Source organism: Thamnophis elegans, chromosome 5, assembly GCF_009769535.1.
Source record: "Thamnophis elegans isolate rThaEle1 chromosome 5, rThaEle1.pri, whole genome shotgun sequence".
In the NCBI taxonomy this organism is placed as follows: Eukaryota; Metazoa; Chordata; class Lepidosauria; order Squamata; family Colubridae; genus Thamnophis; species Thamnophis elegans.
In genome coordinates, this window is record NC_045545.1 from 265,333 (window position 1) to 278,064 (window position 12,732).

The 12,732-nt window shown below is 39.9% G+C and overlaps 1 protein-coding gene across 3 annotated transcripts in view; it reads left to right on the top strand.

The window, feature by feature from the left end:
* The window catches only part of CFH (complement factor H), a 92,472-nt gene that overhangs the window by 6,204 nt on the left and 73,536 nt on the right, over positions 1-12,732 (top strand). For all 3 annotated transcript variants that reach the window (XM_032217433.1, XM_032217435.1, XM_032217434.1), the window contains exons 2-4: positions 3,164-3,355; positions 6,487-6,592; positions 10,594-10,670. In XM_032217433.1, coding sequence (XP_032073324.1) covers positions 3,164-3,355; positions 6,487-6,592; positions 10,594-10,670 — 375 coding nt within the window. The remainder of the gene's footprint in view (positions 1-3,163; positions 3,356-6,486; positions 6,593-10,593; positions 10,671-12,732) is intronic.

Here is a 12,732-nt window from a genome sequence, read left to right on the forward strand (position 1 = left end):
GAACCACTTGTTAATAATTATAATCACTGACACAATTAATTGTGTAAGACTAAAAGAAATGGTTGTTCTTCCAGTTACCAAAAGACAAAGTCCATTAGTTCCTCTTACTCATCTTGCCTTTGGCAAGGCACTCGAGATGCTGGTTCAAGTTTTGAAGGGTTTCTAAAGAAATTAGCGCACTAATTCCATGTTATAGGAGGACTCTTATTATGAGGGTTTAGGTATTTGTGGATTACAGTCCAATCCACTTTGAATTATACTCCATAAACATTTTCCTGCAATGAAACTTGTAGTCATTCACATTGAATCACCTCTTGGCATTTGGTCTCTCTCTTGTCAATCAGTGATATGTTTTTACTATGTAACAGCAGCCTCTAGTGACCAAATCATTGATTTAATTTTATAGGTTACTTAAAAACCGGTCTCTACATAAGAATCTTTTCTCAGCGAAGGTCTTCAGGTTATTGCTGTAGTTTGGATAGACACATCACATGTAACAGTTGTGAAGGGCAACATTTTATGTGTCTAATTTGTCTAAATTACTCCCATTAAAACCGTAACATTTTGTTTGTAATATTCTGCAAGATCTGAGAAGTTCCTTTGAAGTAAATTTTTTTTTATATATTTCAGACTAGAAGTATAGAGGATTGTTTTTTTTAATTTTTTAATCAATTAAACTGTTGCAATATTTAACTATATGTTGTGGAAAAGTTGGGCATCAGAATGAAGCTATTAATCAAAATTTGGCATGAAACAATAATTGGGAATATAAATATTTCATAACAACACATGACTACCTGAAATACCGTCTTCTATATGACATATTCTAGGTGTGATATGATCTGATGATAGAGGAGAGCAATCAAATATCATTGCAGTTGCCAATTTTTTAAAAAAGACAACAGTAGGAGGCATCAGGTTAAAAACCAGAAAACTTTTGAGTTTGGCAAAAAGCTTTGGCCAGTCGTTCTTTCTCAACGCTGGGAAGGAGGCAAATTTCTCCTGAAATCTTGCCAAGGAAATTGCAGGGCTTAGTTCAGGAAGTTGCCAGGAGTCAGCACTGATGATGATGAAGGAGGTATGGAGATGAATTTCCTATTACAGAAGCTGCCTATTTATAAGAAATGGATCATTTTAAAAATCTATGCATGTCAAATTAAATCTATTATAGTAAACAGCACCAACAGATATGGACCAGCTTAAATCTGCCTTTAATCATGCATTAGCTATAGAAGCCAAATGGGTAATTTTAAGCTAGTCGCTCTGTCCAGTCGTTCTGTCAACCTAGGAAGAAATCAACGGAAAACCATCTCTGAAAATGTCATCAAGGAAATCGGAAGCTTTCTCCATGTAATTGCCAACATATCTAAAACTCTTCTTTTAATTTTAATTTCTTTCCTGGCAACTGTGGACCTATTTCAGGACATTGAAAGCCTCATGCATACTAATGGTGACATGTTCAAGTCACTTGCAATATGATTTGACAGTGGAGAATATTGTCATCAATCTTTTATCCTGCACAGATCACTCTTTCATTGCCTTTGAGGAAGTCCAGCTCAGGGAACTAACTCCACCAATTGGATTCCATCTTTACTGGAAGTGGCATCCAGAGCCATCTCCCTGGGCACCATTGCCTTTGGCTCTTCTGGGTTCCAGGTGCACAGGCACATGCATGCTGGAAACCAGAAGCTCAGCTTCCCGATGTGTGCGTGTGTGCCAGGGAACTGCTCTTCCGGTTTCCGGTGCCCCCCCCCCCCGTGCACGCAGTCCTGTTTCGGTTCTCAGCGCCAAAAAGGTTCGCCAACACTGATATAGGCCAAAGTAAATAATCTTTAAAGTCTAGCTTCAGTGTTTGGGTTGAAGCCAGGTGCTGCCGGAGCCATCCCACTGTGCACAACTACTGTAGTGGCCAAAACCTTTTACACTTCCTTCTTTCACACTGAGGCAGTCATGGCGTCTCTCACAACATGGCCAAGGTCTCCATTCTTGTCCTTCCTGGGCCTCCGTTTACATTCCACCCGAGACCCCTGCTCATGCCCCTCCCAGGGTCCTTCTTTCACGCTGGCATGGCAGCAGAGAGAGAGAGAGAGAAACCACACTCGTTAATTGTTAAGGCAGCCAGGAGATGAGTCTACTTACACAGCTGTGAAGGCTCAGAACCACCAGGGCCTCGTGAGAGGGCAAGGACGCTGCAAAGGGCAGCTACGGTGGCAGGAAAAGCTTCCTTTCTGGGCCCAGCCAGAATTTCTTAGCTGATGCCTCCCAGAATATACTAGCCTGCCAGGCCAGGCCGGATCGGATGGATACAAATGACCAGGAAGAGATGTTCATCGTTTATAGCTTTGAACCCAGTGCCAAGCTATACACGATTTAAAGCTATACACGATTTACACAATTGTAAAGGCTTAGACCGAGGTGGCGCAGTGGTTAAATGCAGCACTGCAGGCCACTTCAGCTGACTGCAGTTCTGCAGTTCGGCTGTTCAAATCTCACCGGCTCAGGGTTGACTCAGCCTTCCATCCTTCCGAGGTGGGTAAAATGAGGACCCGGATTGTTGTTGGGGGCGATATGCTGACTCCCTGTAAACCGCTTAGAGAGGCCTGAAAGCCCTATGAAGCGGTATATAAGTCTAACTGCTAAAGGTGGTAGCCAGGACATTGAATTGCACCTCGACGCACACCAGTCCCCACAGCAGTTCACAAAGCAGTGGTGTTACCACTGCTCCAAGTAACCAACCCCATTTGCCACCCAGGCTGCCTTATTCTGCACCCGCTGAAGTGCTTTCCAGAGCAGCTCCAGGTGGGAAGCACTGCAGTAGCCCAGAGGGGAAAGTACACGGGCATGACTGACAGTGAGCAGGTCCTCCTGGTCCAATAAGATCCTCCCAGAAACCTATTTGGTTCCCACACTGATAATATTCGAGAAGCGTTTAAAAACCTTTGAGACTAAACACATTTCTTTTGCTTTGGTTTTCTGCTTTTTAGGATAAACTGTTCTTAAGTGGCCTCTAGATCTCGTACCTAAATACAATATAAATAAAATGTCTACCAAACTGTGAAAAAAATAAAGCTGAAGTTAGAAGTAAAATATTTTTTACAAGCTATGGAACAAGATTTGGCAGATAGGTTTTGCTAAATGCTCTTTCTTTTTCATTGGCATCTAGCTCAAAATGCATGTGGACCGCCTGATAGAAGGGAACGTGAAGAACCCGTGGAAGGATTGACTGAAGAGTCATACGCACATAAACACATAATATCATACAAATGCCGTCCTGGATACGCTAAAGCTTGGCCTATTAGACTTGAATGTAATGATGGAGTCTGGACATTATTGTTTCCTGCAAAGAGCTGCACAGGTAAGAAATAATGTTTTGCAAAAGTCAGTGAAGAAGGATACTGAAATGTTTAAGAAATATTTTTTTACCCTTTCTGATTCGTATTTTTGATTATAAGTCATCAAGTTGATGTTGGCTCTTGGTGATTATGTAGGTAGATTTTTCTCCTGGACAATCTGTCCCCAACTCGTCTCAGGGTTCCAAAAGTCAAGTCATCACTGCTTTAACTGTGTCCTTCAGGGTTTGTTGCCAGGGTTTGAAATGGATTCCAAACGTTAGAACCACCATTAAAAAGCACAACAAAAATGTTCTTTCTGCATCAACTCAAAAGTTCAGACTGACCCAAAAGTTGTTGATACAGTAATACAGAGGAATTACTGACTCTATCATTTGTGCTTCTATAACTGCCTGTTTTGCATCTCATTTGGAGACCAAGGACCCAGAGTATGGAGGAAGAATGGAGAGGCCAATCAAGCACAGTAATCCCACGGTCATTGAACCAGGTTTTGGTGCTTTTGGCAAAAGTTGCTCTCATCAGAAAAGAGGACTTCTTTGGACCACTGAGAAACAGGACTTTGGACCACTGTGCTTCATTAAGACCAGGGACAACGCATCCGTCTACCAGGAGGTTTTGGAGCACTTCATGCTTCCTTCCGCAGACGAGCTTTATGGGGATGCTGACTCCATTTCCCAGCTGCCCACACTGCCAAAAGCACCAAAACCTGGTTTAATGACCGTGGGATTACTGTGCTTGATTGGCCAGCAAACTCGCCTGACTTGAACCCCAGAGAGAATCTATGGGGCATTGCCAAGAGAAAGATGAGAGACATGAGACCGAACAATGCAGAAGAGCTGAAGGCCGCTATTGAAGCATCCTGGTCTTCCATAACACCTCAGCAGTGCCACAGGCTGATAGCTTCCATGCCAAATCGCATTGAGGCAGCAATTGCTGCAAAAGGGGCCCAAACCAAGTACTGAGTACATATGCATGCTTATACTTTTCAGAGGTCCGATATTGTTCTATGTACAATCCTTGTTTTACTGATTGCATGTAATATTCTAATTATTCTGAGATGGTGGGTTTGGGGTTTTCATGAGCTGTACGCCATAATCATCACAATTATGACAAATCACGGCTTGAACTATCTTGCTTTGCATATAATGAGTCTTGTCTCATATATTAGTTTCACATTTAAGTTGAATTACTGGAATAAATGAACTTTTGCACAATATTCAAATTTTTCAAGTTTCACCTGTATATTGAGCAGATCAGAAGAAGGACTCAGAAAATATCTGCAAACCCCTCACATCTGGAAATAAACCGCTTCAACACCTCCTCTCGGGATTTCTCTCTAGGGCAGTGATGGCGAACCTTTTTTGGCTCACGTGCCAAAAGTGGGGGGAGCGCAGGGGGGTTGTGCGTGGGCATGCCACACCCATAATGCTATGCGCACGACCACAGTGTGCATGTGCACACGACCAGTGCTCCCCCCAATTTTTGGCATGCCTTTTTCACCCTCCCCAGGCGCCAGAGGCTTTATAGGAGCATGGGGAGGTTGAAAACAGCCTCCCCTGCCCCCCCTGGAGGACCTCCGGAGGCTTCAGGAGCTTCCCTGAAGCCCCCAGAGCACGAAAAACCAGCCTTATGGGCAAACCAGAACTTCGGGAACTGACTTCTTGTTTGCTCACAGGACCAGTTTTAGCCCTCTGGAGCCTTCAGGGGCCCCCGAAGGCTCCGAAGGGCTAAAGTTGGCCCTACGAACAACCCGGAAGTGATTCCGATTTGCTCGCAGTGTCATTTTTTGCCCTCCAGAGCCTTCAGGGAAGCCTCCTGAGGGCTCCTGAATGCTCCGGGGGGCTAAAACCGGCCCTATGAGCGGAAGTCCGTTCCTGAACTTCCGGTTTGCCCGTAGGGCTGGTTTTTCGTGCTCCGGAGGCTTTAGGGAAGCCTCAGGAGGGCGAAAAATGGCCTCAAAAGAAGGCCGAAGTCAGCCTTGCGTGCCCTGACAAATGCCTACATGTGCCACCTGTGGGACGTGTGCCATAGGTTCGCCATGATGGCTCTAGGGCATGGCAAAATAATTAGACACAGGGACAGTTTTTCCCCTCATGCCATCACTCTGCTGAACACCTTATTCTTACAGGGCTATCTTACATCTAAGTATATTTACCCATGTGGTATGGCTCTAGTATTATTATAATCCTTCTGTTCTTCTTTAATATTTCCTCTTATTGGCAGTATGATGATGATGATGATGATGATTACTCTGTTGCTTTTGCACAGAGCTTTTGCACCAGAGACAAATTCTTTGTGTATCCAATCACACTTGGCCAATAAAGAATTTTGCTCTGATCCGCTCCATTCTATTCTGTTTCTGTTCTATTCTTCCACTTTCCCCGGTATTACGGACTTCATCAGAAATCTGGGTCTTTGCACAATTTGTTCAAAGTAGGATCCATCCAACTCACTAGAGCAGGGAGGCAAGGAATGTTCCAGGTCCCAACCCCTAAGGAGGTCCACCTGGTGGGTTTCAAAGACGGGCTTTTCCCATGACGACTCTCTCCCTTTGGAGAAGAAATTAGACAACTCTCCACTTCGATACCCTTTCCCTGAACACTTGGCTTTGCCAGAGGGCCTGGGAAAACCAGAGTGGGATGACCCATCCAATGGCTAATTTGACTGTGTGTTGTTGCTGGAGTGGATGGGACTCTTATTGGCTTTTTTTTAAATTTTATTTTCTGTGCTGTGCTTTTATTGCTTTAAGCCACCTAGAGTCACTGTTTTTAACTTGATACCGAGAACCTTGAATTACATTTGTTATGACTAAACATAGAAGTTGCCTTTCAGACTGAATGCCAGGAGAAACATATACCTCTTCCATGAGTAAGAACTTTGAATTTGCCATGTAATTTCTTAATGAAAGGCATTTCATATGGTTGCATATCATTCAGAATATCAGAATTTGCACACCAATAAGGTGAAGCAGGAGTGCAGGAATTCTGAAAATAGACCAGATTTAGTTCATAATAACAGCGGGATAGGAAAAGTGAAATAGACAAGGGGAGATTCAAGCTCTGGGCAGTCTACGGGCTTCCCAAATGCTAATTTTCTTGTTATATTGCATTGCATTACATTTTATTTTAATTTTCAGGAAGATCTTGTGGCAGCCCTGGAGATTCTGATTATGCCAGTTTTGAACTTGCCAAAGGAGAAGATTTTACTTTTGGTGCCCGTGTTGTTTATACGTGTAATGAAGGGTAATATTTTTATAATTGTTTTTCACCTTTCTAGTTGTTCATTATATACAACCTGTGCATTAAGGAAAGCAAAAGCTCTCTCTCCCAAAATGATAATTCATTTATATTGTATTTTAGTGTGGGAGTTTGTAACGTATCCTTACAGCATCCTCTCTTGCCTGCATCTAGACCTTGATATATGGCTAGTCTACAAGAGAAAAAGGAAGCCAAAAGAGGGATAATGGGTGGAAAAAAACAGTTCATCACACACACACACACACACACACAGACACACACACACACACACACGTACATACACACCCACCCACCAGTTTGGCGTAGTGATAAAGATATTGGCTTAGAAACTAAGAGACTCTAAATGCTAGGTTTCCCTTTGGATATGTTTGATACCTTGAGTCATATTTGAAAGGAAAGATACACACACACACACACACACACACACACACACACACACACACAAACCAGAGGTGGGTTGCTCCCGATTCAGCCCGAATCGGGCAAACTGGTAGTAGTGGTGGCGGGAAGCTCCGCCCACCTGCCCAGACACTTCTGCACGAGCAAACCAGTAGTAAAAAATTTAGAAACTCACCCCTGACATGAACATACGTACCCATATGTACCTATGCATACGTATACAGAGACTTTAAGACTGGGGCAATAAGAGAGTCTGATGTAATATAATCTATAGCTCTTGTCTGTCCATCAAGAGGGTAGACACTGATTTAAGAAACATCTCAACATTAGCAGAAGTCCATCCTTTCCGTCTTCAGATATTCAGTGAGATTCTTTATCTATTCAAGTAGAGATTATGGACTTGTTCTTGTTAGGGAGTAAAAAGCTAACAGCTAAATAAACACCGTCCTGCTTAAAGCAAATAGCTTGTACTTATATTCTCTAACTTGACTAGAGTATGATAGTGTTGTTCTCAACCCTGATAAACAAGTCACCTAATTCCTTTATTTTATATGTGAAATCCTTATTTATTCAGATGCAGTTATTCTCAGGAAATATAATACTGTTTGATTCTCAAGTGTTATGGATGTCTTTAGCTGTGATCCTCCTGAAGTGCATTGCAACACTTCACTCTTGAAATCATAAAAGTGGAGGAGGCTCAGTGAAAAAATACCAGTTAAAACATTCATCTATATAACTTAAATAACTGCGATGGAGAAGAATGCACCAGTTCTCTGAATAAATGGTTTCACTGTCAAACCAATTTGATGACGTATTTCTTTTCTCTTAAGATCGAGTTGCAATCTTTTCCATATTTTACCTTAAGAGCATTGTTCTTTGTTCTGTTGATTGTTTCTGATGTATGGCAGTGTTACCCTTTTTCATAGCCATGTTGGCTTTGCTCTATTGGATTGAGTGATCAGGCACTTTTTCATAAAGTTGTGCAGAGATCTATTTTAGTAGAAGATGGATAGATGGTCTGCTTTCTGTTTCTTGTGTTCTGCATTGTTGCAGAATATTTGTGCTCGTCTGAATAATGTACATACAGTTTACAGCTGGGTTATTATTTTAGTAGTGGAGCACTTGGTTAGCGCAGGTGGTTTTTGTGTTTCTAATTTGCTGCCATTTCTTCTGCTAAAAAGGTTATCAAGGAAATGAAGCATTGTGGATTTAATTCCTTTGAAGATGTTGTTGATTATGTCATGGGTCTTCATTAGTTGTTCCTTTATGTTATGAGGAAAGTGTCATCTACATACTAGATCCTTATTTTTTGTGGTATGTGTTGTAGCTATAGTTTCTAGACACTGCATTGCAGTCTCTGCTGTGAGTCTAGAGAAGGAAGATCCCATGGTATTCCTCTGGTTTGTTGGTATACTTGTCCATCAAAATGAAATGAGGTGGTGGCAGAGATTGATGAGATTCATGATTCTGGGTTTTGCATTCTTAGTGTATTTAGTTAGGTCAAGTGTGTTGTGAAGTACTGCTGCCATGGAGTATTTCTATGGGTCTATGAATATAAAGAGTGCCGTGACATCTAATGAAACCATAATCTCATCTTCTCTTATTGTGTCTTTGATTTTTCTGACGGCACTGTAGTTAATAAAATATTTGCTTCTCTTGGAGATGTCCAAACTTTTTGTAAGTTCTTTGACTATGTTGTATGTTGGGATCCCTGATAATGAGACAGTTGGATGTAGAACTATGTCGTGTTTTTGTGTTTTTGCATCCATACAAGTTTGGCTTGGTGGAACTTAGAAAACGGAGAGTTAAAAACAAAAAGGGCTGAAAAATACAGGTTTATGCAAAGGAGGTCATTCATTTTATAGTCAAAAATGGGGGATCAGCAGCTTGAATTTGAGGACATCTGATGGATTATAAATCTTTAAGGAGATTTACACCGTTGCCACACAAGATGACCATGATAACATCAGATTGACATGATTCAGCCAAACTGCAACTTTCAGTTTTCACTGTATTTCATTTCAAAGTTTTACTGCTTTCTTAGTAATATCGTGACTTTCTTTTATACCCCATGCCTTTTTTTTACAATATTGGGATTTCTGCATTTTAAATTTATAACTCAAACCAACTCAATTTCTTTTTCAAAGTGACCTTATTTTTCTTTATTGACTGTTTAATTATCTTCTGTTAAAATGTTTATAGACATAAACTGTATTTGTGCAATAAATACTGAAAAGAAATTCTGCACTTTTTTCTTTTAAATTTGTGTGAGAAACCCGAATATCATAGCAATATAAGTGAAAATAGACAACAGTATTACTGTTGTTTCTTCTGAACTTATTTTATTGCTTATTTGCTTCTCTCTGGAATATAATATGTATTTTTGTAAGAGACATCATTTTGCAGTGTTGCTACGCAATGTTATTATGCTCTTAAATTTTATCTCTTATCGAACCCTTCATTAAATATTTGGACCACACGATGGCACTGCTATGCAAGGGACAATTAATTGAAAGTTTCATTTACACTGTTTGAGCATTTATCCTTTTCACTGTACTACATATGTACATGTTTGTATTTATCTGAGAAATCCAAACAAGATATTTAGTTGTTTAGTTTAGTTTAAAACAGACTGCAATTTTAATACATTTTAGATTTATATAAGATATGCAATATTTGGTATTTTATAAAATATTGTAATTGTAAAATGGATACCATATCTTTTAGCTGCTGATTTTCATTTAATATACCTCTCACTACAAGAGGGAGCTCTAATACAAATAATTATTCCTGGGATTTTCATTACAAATCTTTAAAATACTTTATTATAGTGAGGTACTAGTACTGAGTTGTTGTTTTAAAAATATGTAACCTTTTGTTCCAAGGGTTTCTGAAACATGGAACATTTGGCCCATGGGTGACAATATCTCCTTTATATGATCCCGTAGTCCCTATTCAGGTCAGAGTCTGGACAACTAGATGAAGCTGAGCGTTTCCTGGCCAAATTCCCTTCCTGATGCCTACCTGGAATTCATAGCAGTTATTTTTTTCTTTGTGTCCTATGAGGAAACATCTGCCTCTACCGAGGATTGAACAAATAACCTACTGAGTTGGAGGCAAGGATGTTTACCACTGGGCCACCATGCTGCTCAGTTCAGATATACAATCATGTGATTGTATTCTTGCTATATTTAATATGTACAATGTTGCTTTTATATCATTTTGTGCCCCTCCCTCCCCATCTCTCTTTGTTTTTTAAATAAAAAATAAAAAAAAACTTGAATATCAAACACTGTTTTGGAAATACAATATTGTATAACCAGAAGTGGTTTTGAATTTGGTGATAGTTTCAAAAGTTTTGGAAGGGAAAATGAATTTAAAAGTTGTGAAGAATGAGTTTTTCATTTTTTTCTAACTCTGGGAATAAATATCAAACTTGTTTCATCTTCTATATTTCCAAGAATGATCAGTAATCATTAGAATAATGCATCTTCTCAGTATGTTCTAAATCATGATAAAATATGCTTTGATATATAATCCTTTTGCAGTATTAGTGTGTTTAGTTCCCTATTTTTTTTAATTATTAGGTATAAGATGCTCAGCCAATATAATTACCGTGATTGTCGAGCAAATGGATGGACCAATGAGGTTCCTCATTGTGAAAGTAAGTAGGTTCTCAAAAACATTAATTGGCTTCACTTCCCGTAACCTGCCATGGTTATCAAGCAATATCATTTCTGGCTTTAGTTGTGAGTTTCAAAATCATTCAATTTCTCTTATTGATTCCCACTGAAATAAGCTCTTCACCTAAATGTTTGTAATCAAATGTTTTAAATGATTTATACTACTATCTGCTTCTTTTAAACAAGAGTTATATAATATTGTTTCATTTTTTTCAAATAATGAAATAAATTTGTTTTTTGAGGTGGGAGAGTTTGCTTCACTATATTTCATGTTAGGCATTTAAAGTCTATATGCCAAAACTTAGAGGAAGTCCATACTTGCAGTCTTAACGTGGTGCCTCTTCCTTAGTTTCTGGTTGTGTCTCTTGCATAGTTCCTTCTGTCACCTCCATGTCTTCTTTAAATGTTTCTGGCAAATCTTATGATATTAAAACTGAGTTGGTCAAAACCTCTTGTAGGGGACGATTGGGCTGAGCCCAAGGGAGGGGCAAAAGACATCAGAAGCCATGAGATCCTGCACACCAGAGGTGGCCTGCTCCCAGTTTGGCCCGTATCAGGCAAACCAGCAGTGGTGGCGGCGAGGGGCTCTGCCCACCCGCCTAGACGCTCCTGCGCAGAGGTGCCACGTGCTCACGAGGGAATCAGTAGTAAAGAAAATGGAACCCCCCCCCCCCCACTGCTGCACACACTTTAAAAATCTCAGTCCAACCCACCCTGAATGCTTCCCTTATCTCCTCCCGCACATTTCTCTTAACAGCCGGTTGGCCAGATTCTTGTAGAGAGCTTAAGCTTGCAATAAATCTTTATATTCATTTGAGCGGCCTCATCTCCTGATTTCTCGGGCACTTGATACCTCTACTGTTTAAAATTAAAAACCTCTCCCTCCAATTACTCTCAACAACGTATCTTTTTATGTTGAGCTTTTAAGTCAAAAATACCCCCCCCCCCTCAGGTAGCATTCTGATTGGAACTTCTTTATCTGTGTTGATTCTCAACCTGGTATTAAAATGTTTCTGGAGAGCTTAAGCTCCTGTCTTCCTCCTAACAAAATACACAAGAATATCCACTGGTGCGTTTCTTAACTTTGCCTAATGCATGCTGATCCCGTATACATTATCTGTCTCTGCCTGCATATCACCTCCATCCCATTACGGAAATTTTGTAAAGATTGAACAACCTTCTCTTTATCCTCACTGGGGTCCTTTGAAACCACTCTGAATCTCAGAGATAATTCTTTTCCTTCTTTCATTCCAATAGTGCCAAGATTGTGTCCATCTTTTTCCCCCCATCTTTCTGTTTATTATTTCTGCTTTATTTTGTATTTTTTAAACTTTGTTTCACCTCTCCAGTCAACTGTCCTAGAGATGCTTCAAGATTTTTTATATCTCTTCTTTCACTTCCTCCTCCACATTTACAAATCTTTCTTCCAATCTCCCTTAAAATGTAGTCTTGTCTCTTTTAACAGATTCAGATACATTCTTTCCCAATTCTTCATTTTTTAAAAAAAATCTTTGGAGAGATCATCTTTTTCTTGGGTGCTCTAACAACCCTCTCCTTCCTTTTCCAAGTTTGCTGATTTCCATGTAGTATCCATTCCATTTATTTGCAATCCAGAAAGAGAAAATGAGCCAAGTCCAAAAGTAAAAGGGGGTTTCTCTCTTCTCCCCTCCCATTTGCCTTTTCTGTATTACCTTAAGCTTTGGTCCCTTCGGACACTTTGAAGTTCTAAAGTCACATGTTCTCTTTTAAAGTTCCTTCAGCTCATTATTTTGAAAAGCCCACCAATTGTTTCTTCACTAAAACTCTAAACAATCTGTACTCCCACTCACCAAGTAGTTAATTGTTCTGCTATTTCCAAAAACATTTTCCCCTTTAAAGTAATTTGAATGCTAATTTTTATATCCTAAGTGAAGAAATTCGTGTTTGTGTCTGTTAAAGTTCCTTATGTTACTTTCATACCATCCCATCTAAATAATTTTAATGTTATTTTTGTATTAATTATTCCATCTAATTGTTCTTTCATGTTTACAGTTGTTGAGAATT